The sequence below is a fragment of the Bombyx mandarina genome, chromosome 05 (genome assembly GCF_030267445.1).
Source record: "Bombyx mandarina strain Sakado chromosome 05, ASM3026744v2".
Lineage (NCBI taxonomy): Eukaryota > Metazoa > Arthropoda > Insecta > Lepidoptera > Bombycidae > Bombyx > Bombyx mandarina.
This window is the reverse complement of record NC_143212.1, coordinates 1756326-1779871: the sequence shown is the minus strand read 5'-3', so window position 1 is coordinate 1779871 and position 23546 is coordinate 1756326. Positions and strand designations below refer to the sequence as shown.

Sequence of the window (23546 nt, the reverse complement as noted above, 5' to 3'; positions counted from 1 at the left end):
TAACAAGTTTGTAACCGATTTTTTTTAATAATACTACATAGGTGGGCTAGCTCACAGACTACTCGGTGTGCTCCAGTAGTTTGTTATAGAAATAGAAAGAATAGCATTACCTATCTCTGCTGGCCTTTAATACGTCCTATCAGCAATAAGGCTGTTACTCCTATAATCTAGGCTATGTAACACCGAAAGGAGAATTTAAAAAATGGCAACAGCTATTAAGTTGACCCCAAAGCTCATCAATGTGAATGCCTTCACAGCTAATGACCACCCTGCAAATCAGACCTCATGATTGCTTTAGAGTAAAGTTAGTTGTTTATGCTAACCCGTTTGAACCGCACAGGGCTTACCACTACTTAAGGAATGACCACTAAAATTATTGCTCTTTAAGGTATAACAGAGATTATTTGAAGAGTGTTGTAAGATTTTTGAAAACTCGTCCGAGCGTAGTTGGAACTGTCCCTTGAGCAACTAGGTAGCGATTGAGAAGCAAAAAAAAAGATTGAGAAACGGACCTTTAGGCTGTGTTAAATGTATGGAAAATCTATGGTATGGAAGATTCTTTGCAGCTAACTAGCAACACTGACGTTTTCTCCGTTGCTTTTGACAGCTGTGAAGAGCTATTGCCCATTCATTACGTAAATCGGCAAGGAAAAAATATTTTATCTCATAGTTTAAAGATCACAACAAAAATGTTGAAAGTAGCAACCACTTTGAGAGTAATTTCCAGCCAGGGCAATCAGGTACGTACGTTAGCAACCGCAGCTGCATACAAACAGGCATTAGTAAATGTTCCACCGACTAAACTCACAGTACTCGACAATGGTTTGCGTATTGCTACTGAAGATTCGGGAGCCGCCACTGCCACTGTAGGACTCTGGATCGACGCTGGCTCCCGCTATGAAACCTCCAAGAACAATGGTGTCGCTCATTTCCTTGAACACATGGCTTTTAAAGGTACCAGTAAAAGATCACAGACGGACTTAGAACTACTGGTAGAAAACATGGGTGCACACTTGAACGCCTACACCTCCCGGGAACAAACAGTTTTTTACGCAAAATGCCTCGCTAACGACGTTCCCGTAGCAGTAGAGATCCTTGCTGATATCATACAGAATTCCTCCCTCGCCGAACCCGAAATCGAACGAGAACGCGGTGTCATTCTTCGCGAAATGCAAGATGTCGAAAGTAACCTTCAGGAGGTTGTGTTTGATCACCTTCACGCAACAGCATTCCAAGGTACCCCATTGGGTCAAACGATTCTTGGACCTACCAAAAATATTAAGAAAATCTCTAAGGCTGACCTACAGAGCTACATTAGGAACCACTATCAACCTGGACGTATTGTTTTGTCTGGAGCTGGTGGAGTTGAACATGAAAGGTTAGTAGATCTGGCCAGTAAGCATTTTAGTGGATTAAAGAACTCAGCATGTGATGTTGAGCTGACACCCTGCAGATATACTGGATCAGAGATCAGGGTCCGTGATGATTCAATGCCGCTAGCTCATGTAGCTATAGCTGTTGAGGGAGCTGGTTGGACGGATGCTGACAACATTCCTTTGATGGTTGCCAACACTCTTATTGGTGCCTGGGACCGCTCTCAAGGTGGTGGTGCCAATAATGCTTCATACCTAGCGCGTGCTGCCTCAGTGGGCAACCTCTGCCACAGTTTCCAGTCCTTCAACACTTGTTACAAAGACACTGGTCTATGGGGCATTTACTTTGTAGCTGAGAGTCTACAACTTGACGATATGTTATATAACATCCAGAAGGAATGGATGAAACTCTGTACATCTGTAACTGAAGGTGAAGTTGAGCGTGCTAAGAACTTACTCAAGACCAACATGCTTTTGCAACTTGATGGAACCACTCCTGTTTGTGAAGACATTGGTCGTCAAATGCTCTGCTACAACAGACGCATCCCCATCCATGAACTTGATGCTCGTATTGAATCTGTTACTGTACAGAATGTACGTGATGTTTGCTACAAATACCTATTTGACCGTTGTCCAGCTGTAGCTGCTGTTGGACCTACTGAAGGTCTTCCTGACTACACTAGGATTCGTGGTGGAATGTACTGGGTCAGGGCTTAAAAAGAGAGTCAATGTTTAGAAGTTAATAAAAAAAATCAGTTAAGATCAATAAACACAATAAGTCTCCGAGTGTCTGTTGTTTTATTGGAATAAAACGAGATTTCTATGGTAATATTGTATTTATTATAGAAAGTAAGTAAATAGAATGTTGTATATAATAAAAACTTTGTTTTTTTTATTTTTTATTTGTTTATAAAACCCACTTCTTTTATATTAGAAAACAATAGTTCTAAAAGTATTTTCTGTAGTCTTTGTGTGAGCTTATTATTTTTTGAATACTTAAGTTTTGTGGTCACTAGTGACTAAGGGGTTATTTATTGATATTTGAATATTATCCTAACACAATATTTAACCCTCAAAAATTAATCAGAAATAATTTAATAAAATTAACAAATGCGAGAAACTATTAAAACACTTAATATATGTCTCCTTTTTTTTTTTTCTTGCTTAGATGGGTGGACGAGCTCACAGCCCACCTGGTGTTAAGTGGTTACTGGAGCCCATAGACATCTACAACGTAGACGCGCCACCCACCTTGAGATACAAGTTCTAAGGTCTCAGTATAGTTACAACAGCTGCCCCACCCTTCAAACCGAAACGCATTACTGCTTCACGGCAGAAATAGGCAGGGCGGTGGTACCTATCCGCGCGGACTCACGAGTGGTCCTACCACCAGTAACTACGCAAATTATAATTTTGCGGGTTTGATATTTCTTACACGATGTTATTCCTTCACCGTGGAAGTCAATCGTGAACATTTGTTAAATACGTATTTCATTAGGAAAATTGGTACCCGCCTGCGGGATTCGAACACCGTTGCATCGCTTCAACACGAATGCACCGGACGTCTTATCCTTTAGGCTACGACGACTTCAAACCTTCTATAAAGGTATTAATTGAATGAACAGTAGTATTAAAAATGAAACTTGGAAAATGGACTAATGGACGTGTTTGCTTTGAGACAGTAGGGTGCATTTTAAATTGAGACTTCCATCTCAGATTACTACATTTCATGTAATTTTGTGATGTCTATGCGCCCAAGTAAGCAGTTCCTACCTAGAATAATACACCATATTATTATGTAGAATGCTAAATTAAAGTAAAATGAGAAAAAAGTATTTTTTACTATTAAATTGATATTGAATTTAATGTTTGGTATCAGACGGAACTTTGTATATTTTTTTAATCCTAATCAAATATAATATTCATTCAACCCTACCTACTGAAACTACATATGGAAATACAGATATAAATGCTATACTATGCATGGAATTATCATTCAATATCATTTCCCTGTAATAATTCTACAATTTCAAAATATATGAATAGATAAAATTGTCATTTCAAATGTTAAAGACATGGTTTTTTTGTTCCTGACATTGCTGATGCGGGGTAACATCTTTCCATCGTGGTTTCCAATACTGTGCTTTTAACTTTTTTAGTGTAGATGTTTAAGAGGACAAAGCAAATAAAAAAATATATTCCATTTTTATTTTTTATTTATTGTATTATTTAAACATAGCAATATATCTCACAAATATAAAACATAATAAAGTATTTAGAAGCGAGCATGCTTCTTAAAGAATTTTCTGGCATCGAACAGCTTCTTCAGAAAAAACAATTAAAGATATATTAAAATATGTTATGAAGCATATCTGACTATTTATGTCGTAGGTGGGAAACTACTGCCCGTATCTTTAGACGTTTCGTAAAATAGTCCTCCACTCTTAACTCATTTTTTTTTTTATTGCCCTTGTAGGCAGACGAGCATACGGCCCACCTGATGGTGAGTGGTTACCGTCGCCCATGGACTTCAGCAATGCCAGGGGCAGAGCCAAGCCGCTGCCTACCGCTTAATACTCTCCACAAGCCTCGTTTGAAGAAGGACATGTCATAGCGCTCGGGAAACACCGTGGAGGGGAGCTCATTCCATAGCCGGATGGTACGTGGCAAAAAAGAACTCTGGAAACGCACTGTGGATGACCGCAATGGCTCCAGGTAGTATGGATGAACTCTACTCCGGTGGCGGGCGGTGCGATGGTAAAAACGAGATGCCGGTATCATCTCGAACAATTCCTCAGAGCACTCCCCATGGAACATACGGTACAGAATACAGAGGGAACCGAAGTCCCTCCGCAGACCCCGAGGCTCCAAACGATCCGTGAGAATGGGATTATCGACAATCCGAACGGCCCTCCTCTGTATGGAGTCAAATGGAAGAAGCTGGTATCTCACTGGTACTCATCCGATGACGCTCGAGAATTCCCTCCAAACTTACTCGAGTTTGGTATTTTTAGTCGACCATTACAATATTCCTCAATTGTCCTCGAGTGAGGTAATAATGATGAATATTTGATCAAGCTAGCATCAAACCCATAGAGTTCTGTAGTCTATGGTCATTGTTTAATGTCAAAGTCAAGCTGCCGCTGTCTGTTTGACACTAGATGAACTTGTTTGATGTTTTTGTTGCTGTGTTATTCGTAAATATGTGTGCGTGCGGTAAATCTGAAAGTGTGTTATTTATTTTCTAACCTATTATTATTTTAGATTTCGGATCCGGCTTTGTATTTTTACTCGCCGCTTGATTTTGGTTGGTGATTTTGGTTGCATCGTGTTGTTGAAGTGCTTTTCCACAACCACCAGTTTATTATTATATAAATAAAACTTATAATCGCATTGACTTTATTTATCAGGTAGTAAGCAAAATATGTCTCATAGGTAGGTAAATAAAATAAAGAGTTTCAAATGTCTAACCTCGAACTATTTACTTTATTAATAAATATTATCGAAGTTAAATTATCAAAATATGCGGGAATCATGCACAGATCCAGGCCATTGCACAACAATATCATATATTTCCATTTGCGGTCCACATACTATTAGGACATTGATAGAAAACCAGCCCTGAGGAACGTTCAAGGTACGTCGCGACGTACCTTGACTTGACAGTTCGCTTACTTCACTCCGGTTAGGAAAATTTTCCAAGGACGTTTGAGTGGAGTTTATTTTTACGACTAATCATACCAAAACGCGCGTTGGAGGTTGAGTCGAGTCGAGTTAAGCTCGTGTAAACGACTAAAGATACGGGTGTAAGACCCTCGGGTCCGTATCATTTATTACAAAAAATAATAGGATTAAGCGACATAAGTGTTAAACCGTCTCCGCCGTCGCCTTTTCTTCTAGTTTCTCCGGTACGCTGGTAACACTCGGTTTACGGACCACACTTGGCTTCGCCTTAGTGCCGTATGGCAACACTGGCTCACTGTGGCTTATAAGGCTAGCAGAAGATATAAAAACTGATATTTGCTCAGGAGTGGGACACGCGACAATCAGAGTATCCTCGTACGAGTAGCCAGCGTTCACCAGAAGTTGTTCTATTTGGACGAAGTAGCCGACAACGTTATTCTGTAAATGACAATTAGAAAACTTTAAGCCCGAAAATTATTTGAATTATTGAATGATGTTGCATAGTAAGAATTTACTCGTCTAGCTCGTACCGTTTAATTTCACTACCTTTCCTTTTTTTTTAGGTTTGTGAACGAGCTCACGGCCCACCTGATTTTAAGTGGTTACCGGAGCCCATAGACATCTACAGCATAAATGCCGTTACTTACCTTGAGATATGAGTACTAAGGTCTCACGTATAGTTACAACGGCTGCCCTACCCTTCAAACCGAAACGCATTACTGCTTCACGGCAGAAATAGGCAGGGTGGTGGTACCTACCAGCGCGGACTCACAAGACGTCCTACCACCAGTCTACTTCCGCCGCGACGAATTTCCGCGTTAGGTTTCGAAGGGGGAGCATTCGTGGCGACTCATCATAACCTCCGGTAACGATATCAAGAGGACAGTGTTAATTTTAAACAATTCTTACTAACCCTAATCGGCTTGAACAAAATAAATTCAGTCTCCTTATTGGCTAAGTAGAGCTGCATCGAGCGCTGCAACGGAGCGAGATGAGCTTTTATACGCTTTTGTACTTCTTTAACGACAACCGCTAGTTGTTCAGGCGTCGCCCAGGGCTCAGACTTTAACTGGTTTATCGGTGTGAAGGTTTGAGCCTGAAAAAAACAACAAAATTAATAATGATAGCTTATTTTTGGAATCTATACTAATATTATAAAGCTAAAGAGTTTGTTTGTTTGAACGCGCTAATATCAGCAACTACTAGTCCGATTTGAAATAATCTTTCAGTGTTAGATAGTCCATTTATCGAGGAAGGCTATTAGCTATATAACATCATGCTAAGACCAATACAAGCGGAGCACCAATAAAGAATGTTTCAAAATCGGGGTTTTAATCCCTTTTAAGAACTTCCACTGAGTGCGCTGCGAAAACAGTTAAAGTTTAAGTTAAGTACGTAAATGAAGAGGCGGGTAAAATTTTGCGTTATGCCAAAGTAACTATTCCACGCGGACGAAGTCGCGGGCAAAAGCTAGTTGTTAATAAATTAGATAGTTTGATTTTATATTGTTAAGGGATTTTTCGTTGCAACTACTCGCGCGCCACGTATCGGGGATTTATGGCGCTTTGCTGAAATCTATCGTGATGTACAAAACAACTGTTCCGAATGTTAACATTATTTGAGAAATAATACGCGAACACAAGTAATTTACAACTTAGATTAAAAATGAACAAGGAACATTTCTCATCATGGAGAATCAAGAGAATCCATTTCATTCATAAACTAGAAATAGTTCTAAAACGAGGTTAACATTATTTATTTCTGGTAACAGACAGGTAAGCTTGTTGTTAGATGTTAAGCGGATGATATTAGCTCTGAAAGAGCTAATAGATTTCTCAATCTGATTTAAGCCTTGGTGTCTCTGTGAGTATGGTCGAATTTCGGTCGTTTAGCGAACACTGGTTGGATGGAATCTTTTTTTTTATTGCTTAAATGGGTAGACGAGCTCACAGTCCACCTGATGTTAAGTGGTTACTGGAGCACATAGACATCTACAACGTAAATGCGCCACCCACCTTGAGATATAATTTCTAAGGTCTCAAGCAAAGTTACAACGGCTGCTCCATCCTTCAAACCGAAACGCATTACTGCTTCACGGCAGAAATAGGCAGGGCGGTGGTACCTACCCGCACGGACTCACAAGTGGTCCTACCACGTTGATTTTTATGACACGATGTTATTCCTTCACCGTGAAGTCAATCGTGAACACTTATTGAGTACGTGTATTTCATTAGAAAAATTGGTACCCGCCTGAAATTCGAACACCGGTGCACCCTTTAGGCCACGACGACTTGGAAATGTGGATTGGATGGAATGTTGTGCGACATACCTTTTCAGTGAACACGGCCATGGGCCCGGCCAGCAGCTCCGTCGCATTCTTGATGAACGTTTCACAGCAGCTCTTCAGCTGCCTGTCCACCTCCTTCCTCGAGTCCAGCAGATGCTCCCGAACCATCGGCGTCCCCTCCAGGAGGAACTCCAGCAGCGCGTTGTTAGAGCTGAGCGAGAATATCTGCCTTGGCTTCTGTATGAGGCCGTAGGCTGCGTTTTTGACGTTACTAAAGTCCAAGGTCGTCTCTTTGATCACGAAGTCGACTTGAAACGGCGCGATCTGCTCCCTCAAGATCAGCAAGTGTTTTATTTGAAACAGTTCGCCGTCGACGCTGGTCGCGTTTGCCGTTATTAGCCTGGCCGCGGTGTCCACGCTCTGGACGCACAGCGAGATGGCTTCTTGGGCGAGGCCTTGGAAGACTCTCTTCTCCAAGCACCTGTACAGGCGCGACAAGGCCGCCAGGGTCCTCCGGACGGTGGGGTACCACATGCCGTGCAGGTCGGCCGGGGACGCGTGAGGTCGGCGCTGCGCCTCAACGTTGATGTTGGCGACCTCTTGCGACGTGGCCGACACGTCCGACACCATGGAGTTGCGCGAGTCGCTCCGCTTCAGGCTCTGCTCTTGAATGGAGAGCGCGATTTGCTGTAAGACGATACAAATATATATATGTAACCTCTATACGATTTATCTTAAAAGAGGTTAATAATAGGTTATAAAGATGACATAAATGGAATTTTGAATATTGAAACATCAGAAGAAGGAACATTAGAAATACTAGTGGTCCCACAGTAGTCGAAATTCGACTATAATTAATTGAAATTATAAGTTTCAACATTATTGTGGTCCTATTGTTACAGATTTCGCCAAGACTACACTATAGACAAATATGTACTCTTAATATTAAAAATAAACAATACTAACCTATTCTCAATTTGACTACAGACTTTAAGCAATAACAAAAGTTTGACAATAAACAAAGAGTATATGTGTGTGTGTCAAATACTTGGTAGCGTGTGTAATGTTTTCTTTATTGATTTAATGTATCTTTTATGCATTATTTAAAAAAATATTAACATTGTGCACTTCTTCTCTAAATTCTCTATAAGTGTGGAAAATTTCATACTCCTCCGACCGCGCAATTTTCGTAAAAAGGGGTATAAAGTTTTTGCTTTCGAAAAAGAAAAAAATAGTCGAATTTCGACTACCGGGCGACTACCAATAGCATTCTTTTTTTTTTATTACTTAGTTGGGTGGACGAGCTCACAGCCCACCTGGTGTTAAGTGGTTACTGGAGCCCATAGACATCCACAACGTAAATGCGCCACCCACCTTGAGATATAAGTTCTAAGGTCTCAGTATAGTTACAACGGCTGCCCCACGCTTCAAACCGAAACGCATTACTGCTTCACGGCAGAAATAGGCGGGGCGGTGGTACCTACCCGTACGGACTCACAAGTGGTCCTACCACCAGTAATTACGCAAATTATAATTTTTCGGGTTTGATTTTTATTACACGATGTTATTCCTTCACCGTGGAAGTCAATCGTGAACACTTGTTGAGTACGTATTTCATTAGAAAAATTGGTACCCGCCTGCGGGATTCGAACACCGGTCCATCACTCAACACGAATGCACCGGACGTCTTATCCGTTAGGCCACGACGACTTCAAAAATGTTTGCTGTTTATAGTCTGTCCTAAGAGGCACTTTTTTCTGATATCCACCACGCAGCCTATTTCTGCCGTGAAGCAGTAATGCGTTTCGGTTTGAAGGGTGGGGCAGCCATTGTAACTATACTTGTGACCTTAGAACTGATATCTCATGGTGGGTGGCGCATTTGCGTTGTAGATGTCTATGGGCTCCAATAACCACTTAACACCAGGTGGGCTGTGAGCTCGTCCACCCATCTAAGCAATAAAAAAATTAGTAGGGGCGGGGGGCGGCGTACCTCCATCATGAGCAGCTTGTTGGGGTAGGCGAGGTCGCCGGGCGCGGGGCGGTACAGCAGCACGTCGGCGCGGAGGTGCACGTGCGCGCGGAACACCAGCCGCTCCGCCGCGTCCTGCAGCAGCGCGCCCGCGCACGTGCCCAGCGCGCGCAGACTCACCGCTGCCGACACCACACACAGACTATAGTCGTCTTAGGTTGATATTATAATCAGCAGTGGATTTACACTAGGGGCAGTGGAGGCAAGTGCCCAGGGCGGCAAAATTTTGTCACCCACACAGCTATAGATTGAGTCTCCTATTGCCTTCAGAGGTGCCCACGGGTTTACGGCTTGGCTTTGCCCCTGGCATTGCTGAAGTCCATGGGCGACGGTAACCACTCCCACCATCAGGTGGGCCGTATGCTCGTTTATCTACAAGGGCAATAAAAAAACTTATGGTCAGAAATCGCTGCTGTTCATGAACATCTATTATACTAGGGAACAGCCAAACCGCTGCCTCCGAATGGAGACGGTTTTTTTCAGTTGAATAAGGAAATGACAAACCGCTCAGAAAACACACATGAGCACAGATTATGTTATAAGGATTAAGAACTACTCTAGAATTGACAAGATCGTTTCAAACAATACTTCAGTGCCCTCCGTGGACTATAAATCACAAAACGAATGAAAGTTTTCAATGATTCAAAACTTATTGTAAACATAAAAGTTCAAGGTCAAATTGCAGTTAATACTATTCCATTAGCAGCTAAACCCGGTCTGTAGCGGGTTTAGTTTAGTCTGTGTCGAGTCGTCGCACAATAGACAGGTCGCAAGCTGTCGTGTGTTTTATCATTATCACCCTACATAATACACACGCTCTATATATAATATATAAGCACAGACTCAACGCAGTCCGTTTAAATACATGAGGCAATTTTGTTAGGTATAACATTTGCCTCGCCTCACTACCGCGCCCCGGCGGGGGTATTCGCTGTAACGTAGTACGCCGACCATTGCGGGCTCCCAACCATCCGCCGCCAGCTAATACCCACATTTGCGAACCGAACAACATACTAGTCTCTTCATAAGCCATTCTGTTCGTCATTGAGGGATTATTGGTGGACCGGAGACCTTTCCAGTTTCAGCAAGACAGGTGGACGAGCAAAGGCTCAGCCAGGAGAGGTGGGATTTGCTAACAGCTGCCGAGTGCCTCCCAATAAATTTTTTTTCCTACCTATGCTGATGATAGCCTTGAGAGGCTATTTCAGCTTCACCTTAAAATGTACGTGAGTTCACGGGGCTCGAACCTGACGACGTTGCTAACACGCACCCTACCAAGAGCCGTGCTTCGCGGGATCTACCACCGGATCGGAAACGCGGCCCACTGAGAAGATCCGGCGAGAAACTCAGTGGGCTGTGTCTGTGGGTTAGTTTACTCGCCGAGCCCTTCGTCGCAAGCGACGGGTTCGACGAGAACGATGACCGGCGCCTCCAAAGGAGGCCTAACAACTCAAGAGCAGCTGCTTCGCGAATGAATCTAGTACTACGCAATCGCGACCGGCTGAGAGATGTTTAGGTTAGGTTGCACGTCGTGAACTGCTCAGTTCGTTGACTTACGGTCGTTGTTGACTTGTTCCTCGATAACTTCGATCCGCAGTATGACACACAACTCGGCGAGCGTTTCCAAATGGTTGATGTGGATGATGTGCGGCCGTAGAGTTTCGTATAAGCCGTTGCAGAGGGACTGCAGGTATTCTCTGCGAACGATGCAGACAAAACGAACAATGAGACGTCTTTGATTAATAATTAACTTTTGTTTAGTTCAATTTATAAGAACATGACGGCGTTAACGATATTTCTGTTTAGCACGTGCAATAGGAGTGACTCACACAAGCCAGGTGCGCCGGCCGTGTCGTTCGACTCACAAACAACAGGTGCAACAGAAGTGACTCATAAATAAGCCAGCTGCGCCGGCCAGTATAAAAAGGCGGTACGTGCCTCGCAAAGAAACATTCGTTCGACTGCGTTTGCCCGGTGCACTTACTATATCGTTGTTACGTTGTGTGATTCAGTGACTGTTGTACGTACTGGTTAAAGTTGGACAAGTGTTAAAGTGAATTGTCAAGTTAACATATTGTTGATTAAATCAGAAACCAAAGGTGACTTCGTTTTACTTGGTGTTCAACAAGATAATATCTACCCTCAAGCTTACAAACATAAATCTAAATTAATAATAGAAAATTTGTCCATCCGTCCGTCTAAGCCGGTGTTTACCAACGTGGGTAGAAAAGTAATCTATACTAATATTATAAAGCTGAAGAGTTGTTTCTTTTGAACGCCCTAATATCAGAAACTACTGGTCCGATTTAAATTCTTGAAATTCTTTCAGTGTTAGATAGTCCATTTATCGAGGAAGGCTAGAAGCTACAGAACATCATGCTAAGGGCTGAGTCACGCCGGAATGGCAGCGGCCGGCAGCGGTGGCAGCGACCCCCAGCGTCGCTGCTGGCGGCCTCCAGACTGCACGCGCCCAGTCTCCTCTTGACTAGTTTAGTTTCTTCATTCGGCAATGATACTCGTGTGTTTGGAGTGAACATGATGGAATTGGTTATTATATATAACGCGGTGCCGCGAGCGACCTTGTGTCGCCGCTGGCAGCCGTGGTCAGAACCACCGACAAGACGCGCGCGTGGCTGTTCGCTTCACCGCGGGCGGGCGACGGCTGTGTCGCGACCTTTTCAAGTTTTTCAAGCGATACTGATCTTATAAGTATATAGATAAAGAAATAGAGAAATAGAGAAAGAAATTTTTACCTTTTGAGAGCTTCCGCTACGGGCGCTGCAGAAACGGTTAAAGTTTCGCTAAAATAATGTGTGACAGAATTGTTCCCCTTTAAAGATCTAAAAAAAAGTTGGCGACAGCATATGTCTATATGTGAAGGTTGACTCACTATAACGTTTTTTATTCTAACCAAAGGAGAAACCCCATTTTGGGCCTAAGCGTTACACGAATGGGATATGTACCAAAAAATTCGTCTATTTTGCTTGATTAACCTATTAAAATCTTAGCTTCATTGACAATGGCCAAGTGTAGAAAATAAGTTGAATTCAATTTTTTGTTTTAAACAATCTTTGTAAACATCTGCAACACTTATTTCAATATACGTAGCTAGCTCCACAAACGTGCGGATTAGAATTAGAACATCCATAAAATAGGATCGATTTAGTGGAAATCAAGTGTAAAAAATAATTAATACTCTTTTGCTTTAGGATAAATGACTGTTTTTATAGGTATTTTAATCAATGTAAATAGAGTATGGCCATCGAATCGTGACACAACTACTTACAATGGCGGCAATTCAAAATATCTACAACTGACAACATTAAATATAGCATGAAAGGGTAGTTTTGCATTTTTATATTAATGTGACTATGCCATAGAAAAACACAAATGTATCAAATCGTGTTATGTTATCTTTAATGTTGCCAACTGAAGATATTTTGGATTTTGCCGTAAAGCAGTAATGCGTTTCAGTTTGAAGGGCGGGGCAGCCGTTGTAACTATACTGAGACCTTAGAACTTATATCTCAAGGTGGGTGGCGCATTTACGTTGTAGATGTCTATGAGCTCCAGTAACCACTTAACATCAGGTGGGCTGTGAGCTCGTCGATGGGTATCTAAGCAATAAAAAATAAAAATAAAAAAGGCATGAACTAAAATGAAATGAAATGTGATGAGATAATATGGGAGCACGTAATGATTTATATTTTATATAAAAAAGCTATCATATAAATATAGTTTTTCATATAAAAAAGTTTTCATTAAAATTAAAATAAGACTGACCTAAAGGTCTTAGTTACCAGGTCATAAAATCCCTTAAAAAAATCATTTCGTGCGCAGCGCGTTTCGCATTACGTTGTTTTTAATTTTTGGCTTTCGTTCGTTTTCGTAAACAACCTAACGCGCGATTTCTCGTAACAGGTTCCATTTTTATTTTAAAGCAACCTGTTGCTGCAACAGGTTTCGTAAAAAATTACTCATCTTTAGTAGGAAATAGCCTCAAAAATATCGTTTTTATTAAAATATCTCGAACAATAAACATAACCTAAAATGTAAACATTGTCTGATTTTACCAATTTGGCCATTGCTGGGAGACCTGAAAATTGGGCTCATGAAACCTTCTTAGGTATTGTAACTTATGCCCAAATTCTAGCACTGTAACGCCAGGCCCAAGTTTGTATGGATTTCGGGTTTGTCCTTTGTTCTAAAATAAAGCATTATTTGTGAACTATTCTAGGCGGACGAAGTCGAGGGCAAAAGGTAGTTGTTTTATGAAGATTTTCGGGTAAGTTTTTTTTTGGGCCGATGTACTTACTCAAGGGCCTGTGAGGATTGCGTGAAGAAGTGATGGTAGAGGGCGCACTCATCACGGCAGGCGTGCGCGAGCAGCGAGCAGCACGCGCGCAGCAGGGCGCAGCTGTCCCGCGCCAGCCGCCGCGCCGCGCCGCCCACCGCGCCGCCCACCGCGCCGCCCACCGCGCCGCCCGCCACCCGCCGCCGCCGCGACGCGTACTCTCGCTCCATGTCCGACAGCAGAGACGCGTAGCTGCCGAACATTACATTTATATTTTTTCCTACCTATTTTTTACTGGTGGTAGGGCTTCACATTCGCATTTCTTGGACAGCTAAGAGAACCAATATCTCCATCCTCGAAGAGCTGAAGGTCACCAAGCGCCTGCTGATTACGTGCCAGGAAAGGATCCAGAGTTTCTTTGGGCACATAATGCGATCTCCATTGCACAGCCTGGAGAAACTCATCATTCTCGGACAAATGGAGGGGAAGCGCGCTAGAGGAAGAGCGCCAGCTAGATGGGTGGACCAACTCAAGGAGGTGACTGGAGGCCTGATACAGGGAGCAGTACATATGGCGCAGAACCGGACCAAGTGGAGAAGATTGACATTCAGTCACGATTCTCAGCATTGAGGGAACGACCAGAAAGAAAGAAGGGCCTCACTAAGCTGAAGCGGCAGTGGGCTGGTCACATATCGTCTTCTCGCGTCAAAACTGTATAATCTCAAAACTTATAAATTTTACAGGAGAGTGTTTTAAAGGTTTTACGTATGATAATTTTTTTTAATAATAATCATCTTTGCAACATTTATTTTTTAGTTTTTAGCCAGTTACATTATCTGTCTTTTAAAGTAAGATAAAATTATGTATTAATTTCATTAATAGTAGTCAAAACATAGGGAAACAAGAAAAAAAAAAACTAAACTACGCTCTTTTGACAGTATTTATAAGAAAAATACTGGTGATACCAAATGATTCCGCATATTAACTCAATTTCGAATATTTTTGGAAATTGTACACTTTTAATGCGAAAAGACGATATGTCTCAGAACCGATAACCGTTGGGGTAGACGTGTTATGGAGTGGAGACCGCGAATCGGCAAATGTAGTGTAGGACGCCCTCCTGCTAGATGGAGCGACGACCTGCGCAAGGCAGCTGGCAATGATTGGATGCATAGAACCGAATATCGGGTTCAGTGGCGAGCTTTGGGGGAGGCCTATGTCCAGTAGTGGACTGCCGCAGGCTGATGATGATGAGGGCCTCTTGTGAGTCCACGCGGGTAGGTACCATCAACCTGCCTATTTGTGGGTGGGGCAGCCGTTGTAACTATACTGAGACCTTAGAACTTATATCTCAAGGTGGGTGGCGCATTTACGTCGTAGATATCTATGGGCTCCAGTAACCACTTTACACCAGGTGGGCTGTGAGCTTGTCCACCCATCTAAGCAATAAAAAGAAAGAACATATCGACGCCGATTCTGCTTAACGGAAATTCTGGTTCTGGAAATTCCGGTTCGGCTTAAAAGACATTTACTGATAGAGTTACGGTGAGATAAAAACTGAGGGTGGTGGTACCTACCCGTTGACTCACAACAGGTCCTACCAACAGTAAAACCACCAGCTATATGAACATCTGTTTCAGCAATAAATAAATAAAACCGTCTCATTAAAATACGCACTCAGAATTCGTTTCGGCTCGCTGTTCGATTTCCCCTATGACTTTCCTCAGCTTCGGGGCGGCAGCTTGAAATTTCCCGAAGAAGACCGCGTAAGCTGTGTCCACGTTCTCCTCCTCGGAGCCGGCGTCCTCCTGCGGCCCCAGCACCTGCTCCGTCGCGTGGTCCAACACGTGGTTCACGTACGAACGTATCACGGAAATTGCACGATTTTGCAGATGACGATACTTCACTAGATACGTGTGGGACTCTTTGTAGTTGCTCTGTGAACATTCCGATTTTTTTTATTGCTTAGATGGATGGATGATCTCACGGACCTGGTGTTGAGAGGTTACCGGAGCCCATAGACATCTACAACGTAAATGCCTTAAAATATCACAATAAAAAACCTCCAACGTTTGTTTGAACGGAGTAAACTTAATTGAAGTTCAATTAAAAACATTGAATTGTTGATGTTGAGGCGGTAGCCATCATATAAGATATTCGACGGATGCCTGAATCTCGCTTAAGCCATTTTCAAGATAAGTTTGAGTATATACAAACCCACCTTAAGACATGTTCTAAGGTCTCGATTGTAACAACGGTACCCCGCCCTCCAAACCGAAACGCATTACTGCTTCACGGCAGAAATAGGCAGGGTGATGGTACCTACCCGTGCGGATTCACAAGTCGTCCTACTACGAGTAATTACGCAAATTATAACTTTGCGGGTTTGATTTTTATTACACGATGTTATTCCTTCACCGTGGAAGTCAATTGCGACTATATCCGCGTCGTTGTGAAGTCATTTGGAAATCCATTTCAATTCATTAATAAATACATTGAAAAATATTACAACTTCATAGATTTTATAAATTAATAAAATGTTATATTTTTCATTAATTAAATCTAATTTCTGAAATCGAATGATACCATCTATCCTGTATTACTGTAAACTCGCTTATACGCCTTAAACTATGATTAGTTTAACTTTAGATTAAACGGAGACATCGTTATATTATTTTTTAGGCAAGAAATACGTACTTAACAAATGTTCAGGATTGACTTCCACGGTGAAGGAATAACATCGTGTAATAAAAATCAAACCCGCAAAATTATAATTTGCGTAATTACTGGTGGTAGGACCTCTTGTGAGTCCGCACGGGTAGGCACCACTACCCCGCCTATTTCTGCCGTGAAGCAGTAATGCGTTTCGGTTTGAAGGATGGGGCAGCCGTTGTAACTATTTTGAGACCTTAGAACTTCTATCTCAAGGTGTGTGGCGCATTTACGTTATAGATGTCTATGGGTTCCAGTAACCACTTAACACCAGGTGGGCTGTGAGCTCGTCCAGACATCTAGGCAATAAAAAAAAAAAAAAATATATATATATAATATCAGCTTTATGACTCTTCTAGACATCTATTGGCGAATAATAATACTATTTTTCTTAATTAAGGGCAACTAACCGCTTTAAAGGTACAACAAGATGGCGTTATAAAAATCATCATCTAGTTAATGAAATTTGATTTACATAAAGCAGTTCTACGCATAGATTTTCAGTTTTCCATTGTCAGGAACAAACACATATTAAACAATCGAAACAAAAATAATATTTTTTTTTTTTTTTTTATTGCTTAGATGAGTGGACGAGCTCACAGCCCACCTGGTGTTAAGTGGTTACTGGAGCCCATAGACATCTACAACGTAAATGCGCCACCCATCTTGAGATATAAGTTCTAAGGTCTCAATTATAGTTACAACGGCTGCCCCACCCTTCAAACCGAAACGCATTACTGCTTCACGGCAGAAATAGGCAGGGTGGTGGTACCTACCCGTGCGGACTCACAAGAGGTCCTACCACCAGTATCACAAGAGGTCCTACCACCAGTAATATAAAGGACAATGCCCAAAAGTGGGCCAACTTTATGTCAAAACTATTTGTACTTGAAAAACTATGCCTTATTTTTTCACGTTGTTTAGTTTATGTATCAACATTTCTTTCAACCTGGCATTGTTTTCCAAAAAAATAAATTACTTAATTGATAACATCCCAAAACTATCCATGCCATAGTTTTTAAATTCGCCAATAGGCAAAGGGCTTAGCCCATACAGCCTTATAGCAAACCTATATGCTGTCAAACGAAAGAGTTGTTTGTGACTTGAACAACAAATTAAAAAAAAAAAGCTAATGCTTATAATTCACAGGCTTCTTAGTTTATTTTTGTTCAATTCAATATTTATATATTGTAATAATAATTATTACTTAAAAACATGAATTATTTAATATTTTTAGATATTAATGATTCCATTAGTAAAAATATCAATGGCCTGCCATTACTCTATTCTTATTATATATGATCACAGAGTTTTGGCAGCAACCCGAGTGAAGCGTCACTTGAATTTTTATTTTAATGTTTTTTTAAGAGTTTATTGTGTAATTTGTATTATGTATTTGTATTTGTAATATTGTGTATAAATGGTCTGTGTAAACTCATGCTCAGTCAAAGTGGTATTCGTCGAGTTGACGTCAAAACTCCCAAAAAGCAATAAAAAGAGATACACCGGCTTTTTATTGACATAAAAAATATATAACTTCGACAGACTAGGCTGTATAGGCTACGCTCTTTGCCTGCTTATTGGTGAATTTAAAAACAACAACAACAATATCGTTGCCGGCTTCAGGTGAATGAAGTTAGCCCCTCAAAAAAAAATTTTTTTCCTATTTTATACTTATTTTCTATTAATTCGTTTGTTCATCATTTGTTCATGATTGTTCACTGTTAATAATTGTTTGTTCTGCATTTATTTATTTAAAAAAAATATTTAAAAATATACCTACAAGTTAGCCCCTCTAATGCAATTTTTAATATTTTTTCATCCTTAATGACTCGTAAATATTCATTTTCGATTGTTCTTATACAAAACACGTTTGTTCTCTTTCGAAATTACTCTTTTTTTGTTTAATTTACTATTTTTATTAGTTGAATAAATGTATACAAAATATGTGTACTGCGCATGCGTCAACTATAATGCCTAAACTTTATACGCGGTTTTAATCGTGAAAAAAAAAAACAAATATAAATCCTGAAGGAGCAATTAATTGGTATACAGTTTAATTAAAAAAATTAAAAAATTAATAAATGAAATAATGTGCATTGGCGTTAAGTTAGACCAAATACATTTTTTCCATCCTCTTACCTATCGTATGTTGTATAATGTTATTTTACTAATGTTAGGAATATAATTTCGACTGTGTAAAAAAGTTATTATAATGTATACCTATATTATCTCTTGAAAGATAAATAATGAATATATTTACTTATTTGTTTATATTACCTATGTGAACTCCCTATCTTTTTTATACCTTCATAACGATAAGTAGGAGGATGGAAAAAATGTATTTGGTCTAACTTAACGCCAATGCACATTATTTCATTTATTTATTTTTTAATTTTTTTAATTAAACAGTATACCAATTAAATGCTCCTACAGGATTTATATTTGTTTTTTTTTTCACGATTAAAACCGCGTAGAAAGTTTAGGCATTATAGTTGACGCATGCGCAGTACACATATTTTGCAAACATTTATTCAAATAATAAAAATAGTAAATTAAACAAAAAACGAGTAATTTTGAAAGAGAACAAACGTGTTTTATATAAGAACAATCGAAAATGAATATTTACGAGTCATTAAGGATGAAAAAATATTAAAAATTGCATTAGAGGGGCTAACTTGTAGGTATATTTTTAAATATTTTTTTTAAATAAATAAATGCAGAACAAACAATTATTAACAGTGAACAATCATGAACAAATGATGAACAAACGAATTAATAGAAAATAAGTATAAAAAAGGGAAAATAAAATTTTTTGAGGGGCTAACTTCATTCACCTGCCGGCTTCCGAATTTTCATTTCATTTTATTATTATTATGAAGATATAATAATAATAAAATGTACGTAAGGGCACAATTAACTTATTTAATAGTGTAAATAATTATGAGAGCGTTTACTGATTTCGAAGAAAACAATTAACAACTTAATTTTAGCTGCAGAAAAAAACAGATTTCTCATAAACCTGGGTGAGAATATAAAAATCGTTTTCTGAATATGAAACGATATTTCTTTGTCTATCAAATCAAGTTAAAACCATAATGACAGGACAACTTTTTTTAGGGGCCCAAACGCCCATAGAAAATGGGCATTGTCCTTTATTTAAATTAATTAAAGACGAGATATGGTCTTAGTAGTTTGCAGACCCAAAGCCGAAATGTTTTCTAAGCCTGTTATAATCGTCTCTTTTTTTATCACACGAAATAATGTCCATTTCACAAATTGTGACGTCAAATTTTAATTAAGATCTGATAATTAGATATGTGTCGTTGGTTCAATTTTAGAGATTCAGATCAGTACTGACCTGTTGACAAAATGATCCGGTTCGTACGACCCGTTCAGTCGAACGTTTAAAGGAACTGTTATAGTTCGATTGTTTACGTGAGATCAAAACAATTCAAATGTGTTATGCGTCATTATGCGACAACGAACGACTAACCGAGACGGGCGCGGGTCGAGACCCGGCAACCCGAAATGACCCGAATGACTGTATGGTTCTTTTCTTCCGATTCGTAGGTTTTGTTAAACGAGTCGATCTAGTGACCGACTCATATTTTTTGAAGTGACCCTATCGTTCGCGCGGATTTTGAGACCCGGGTCGTTTGATTCGTTCGTTCGCGAACGACACATATCTAGTGACAATCTCTAGCGATCCACAAAATCGTATATGACATACGACTGACGGATTACTTTATCTAATTTTATATCATTATTTAATAAATATCAGAACAAATACATAATATTAAAAGAGCTGGGTATTCGCCTTCCAAAAGAACCAAAACTTGCGAGGAAGTGGTTAGTCAAAAAACCTTAACAATGTCGATAACACTGTATTTTTTATCAAAATATTGGGGAATATTTGGTTTAAAAATATTTTATGTTTATTACTAATTGATAAGTGTTGTTATTAAATAATCATGATCATTTTATAATGTACTAGCCGTACTCACCCGCTTCGCTGGGCATTTAAAATTAACATTATTATTTATTGTCATTATTATTAGGGAGTCCAACATTCATATAAATATTAGCCTACCATTAAGTACATGTATTTTCTACATGGATACCAAGTTTCAAGTCAAACGCATGCATGGTTCAGTAGTTATAACGGAACATCCGTAAAAACCACTATAGATTTATATATTAGTATAGATTGTGAAGTTTTACTTACGTTCTCTCTCATATAGTCCAAGCACTCGTCGATCTTTGCCAGTACATTAAAGAATGCGTCACTATTGACCGACATAGTTGGGCTATTGAGGCGTTGCGACAAATGCTCTACTTGCGTGAAATAATGAAGCCTTTTTTTTATGTCGTCTCCTGATTTGAAAATTTTAATAATTATATGATTATTCTATTTTAATTATTTTTTTAATTATATTTATGAGTATATAATACCAAATACATTATATGCATAAACATATATACAAGCAATAACGACATAGGTTTGTACATACTAAGCAAATGACAAAGTTATGGGACTAATCTTAAGCTGGGATGGGATCTTATAAGGGAATAATCTAACAAATATGGGAATAATCTACAAGGGGTTCAGAAACTGTTCTCGAGAACTATGTAGTTTGTTTCATGACACTTAAATATGTAATTTTTTTCTTTGCACATATGGCAAAGCAATCATTATTGCTAAACTTAGCAAACAACTACCAGTTTCTGCTTATGTTAAGTGAAACTATATCCTTTATCGACTTCAGGATATTGAACCATAAATAATTAAAAATTACTTTTACGGGTTAATATCACATTTACTGTTATCATTTTATTATATTCGACACTTCGAATACTTTACCATAAAATTAGTTTTAATTATAAACTTATGTCAGCTAACAAACTTTGGTATATTTTTAAAACCATCGCTTGTTATTGTGTGTTATTCTCAACCATCACAATTTTTTTTTATTATAACAATTATACATACCTATACCAGATAGCTTATTTTGATCAGCCAGTAGCTGTTCACTCATGTTGTGTAGAGCATTTGTTTTATTTGAAACAAAATTGTATTGCTCTGTCAGTTTATGCAGATCCGACATCGCCTCGTTGATCTGTAAAAGCGAGCTGCTTGAAAAAGAGATCTTCTCGGGAGTTTGTTTTACGGTGCGCAATTTTATTCAAATAATGTATTTGTGTTACGCTGTCTACAAAAATGAGGCGCAAACTTTTTCATCAGCGACGAATAGCCTAGCGATCCATGTATTCACCGTGCAAATACCAGATCCATTGTGTTGCTGAGAGAGGAATTGAAAAATGCCAGTGAACATGTCACCCTCCTATTCGTTGGTAGCCTAACAGCCTATTCACTAACGCTCGTGTATGAAGAGCCCCTATCAATGCACATTACGGTCACTTCCATTTTCGGTGTGCCTAGTCAAATTTTATAAGAAAGATTCCACTTGGGTGCCAGCCATTGTAGATGTTCGTTTCAAGTATTTATAGTAGTTTTTGACAAGCCTGAAAAGAAATTATATTTCAAGTGATAGCAGCCGGCTATCACTGGAAATAATACAGCACCACAAATAAATAAATATTGGTTTGATATTCACATATCAGTTGCTGGAAAAAAAATATTGCCAAAATTAAGACAACAGTGTTAATTAATGGATTAACTTATATTATTGTTCGAAATTTTGTTTAGGACTTATTTGAAATTGTGTTCAAATATAATAAAATTAATCATTAATTAATTCAAGACTATACTTGCTCATACCTGTTCGTTTAAAGAAATACATTCATTTCTTCTATCTTCTAATTGTTTATAATAGCATTGGTAAGGGACATCTTCAGTCTTCATATTATCATCACAGAGTTGCTCATACCATTCCAAAAAGTCATATGTTGTATCTACAGATGGTATAGATTTTTGGTCATCAGTCTCTTTTTCTATTGGTCCATTTTCCTGTAATGTGCATAGCACAAAATTTCCATTACCACATATTTGTTTCACATAAAGAAATAGATCTAAAAGTCTTTATTTTTTTACATTTAGAAGAAACTAATCCAATAATTTTGGGATCCTTGTTATTTTCAAGCCACACTCATTTATATGATCAAGACCTGGCTTATCTTAAGGTCACACAAAAAATGTCACCAAGTTGAGGTTCTAACCACGTTTTGATTAAAAAATACAAAGTATAACAACAAAAACATTTTGGGCCAAAGGAATGCACACCTTAGTGCTTCACACTTAAAGTATACAAATTAATAGTAATTCTTATTAAAATTTTTAGTGCAATCACACTTCTCAGTTTTAAGTATTTATTTATCTTTGACGATTTTTGCTTGATAAATTTGCACTCTTGAAACTTTGGCTATCCTGGGCAAAAGCCTGTGCCCCTAGTGTAAATGTAACACATGACTAAACTATAATATTAAATTAATGTAACTGTTCGTGTTGGAGTTTGAATATAAATGTAAGGGCAGGCAACACTTGACACATGATTACAGATTTCGAATATTAGAATTATTTTAAATGTTTAAAAAACAGACGATTGTCTTCTCGTAAGAAAAAGTCAGAACTTCTCATCTAGACACAGTCAGATCAACATGTAAGAGTTTTATAAACATATAAATATAAAATATTATAATGGTGTATATAACAGTGTTCAAAGTATTTGGAATATAATTATAATGAAGCAGTGTGTTTTTAAATAGCCCCTCATCAACCTACAGAACCAATCCCCTCAAAATTTAACCGTCCAACAATTAGGCATAACTGTAGTCCAGTCGTGAGTAAAATATGAAGCAGCTATCTATGAATATTATTTTATTATAATTTTTTTCGGATACTTACTCCACCCTCATCATTAACTCCTAAAATCAAAGATTCAAGATCCAAAATCGCTTCTCTCTGGTCCGAGTTGAGTGGCGCAAGTGGATTTTCAGACGATTCCCACAACAATAACTTGCTTTGTATTTCTTTTAAACTCATCGTATCCATGTTTTGAGTACGGCATAAAAGGCTAAGATAAATTTATTTTCGCTATTTTGATAATTCTATTAGGTAATTATTGTTCTTGCGTACTTATTCTATAATTTCAAATCTATATTGTATTGACTCTAATGGTTGGCAGTGTTTATTGATATTGACGGT

At 39.1% G+C, this 23546-nt stretch overlaps 2 protein-coding genes and 1 long non-coding RNA gene across 3 annotated transcripts; 2 read left to right on the top strand and 1 right to left on the bottom strand.

The window, feature by feature from the left end:
• The first annotated feature begins 448 nt into the window (after nt 1–448).
• UQCR-C1 (Ubiquinol-cytochrome c reductase core protein 1) lies at nt 449–2254 on the top strand. The gene has a single exon (XM_028172443.2). The coding sequence runs from the start codon at nt 549–551 to the stop codon at nt 2088–2090; it is 1542 nt and encodes a 513-aa protein (XP_028028244.2). The 5' UTR covers nt 449–548; the 3' UTR covers nt 2091–2254.
• A 1322-nt stretch (nt 2255–3576) lies between these two features.
• Nucleotides 3577–23546, bottom strand: Cog3 (conserved oligomeric Golgi complex subunit 3). Its single transcript, XM_089727252.1, has 11 exons — nt 23247–23546; nt 22164–22352; nt 21375–21501; nt 20610–20758; nt 15347–15606; nt 13691–13921; nt 10933–11072; nt 9337–9497; nt 7387–8031; nt 5971–6153; nt 3577–5495 (listed from the first exon to the last, which is right to left on the bottom strand). The coding sequence occupies exons 1-11, from the start codon at nt 23391–23393 to the stop codon at nt 5241–5243; spliced, it is 2487 nt and encodes an 828-aa protein (XP_089583378.1). The 5' UTR covers nt 23394–23546; the 3' UTR covers nt 3577–5240.
• LOC149502890 (uncharacterized) lies at nt 11324–13432 on the top strand. Its single transcript, XR_016323065.1, has 2 exons — nt 11324–11593; nt 11705–13432. It is a non-coding gene; the product is annotated as an uncharacterized LOC149502890 (long non-coding RNA).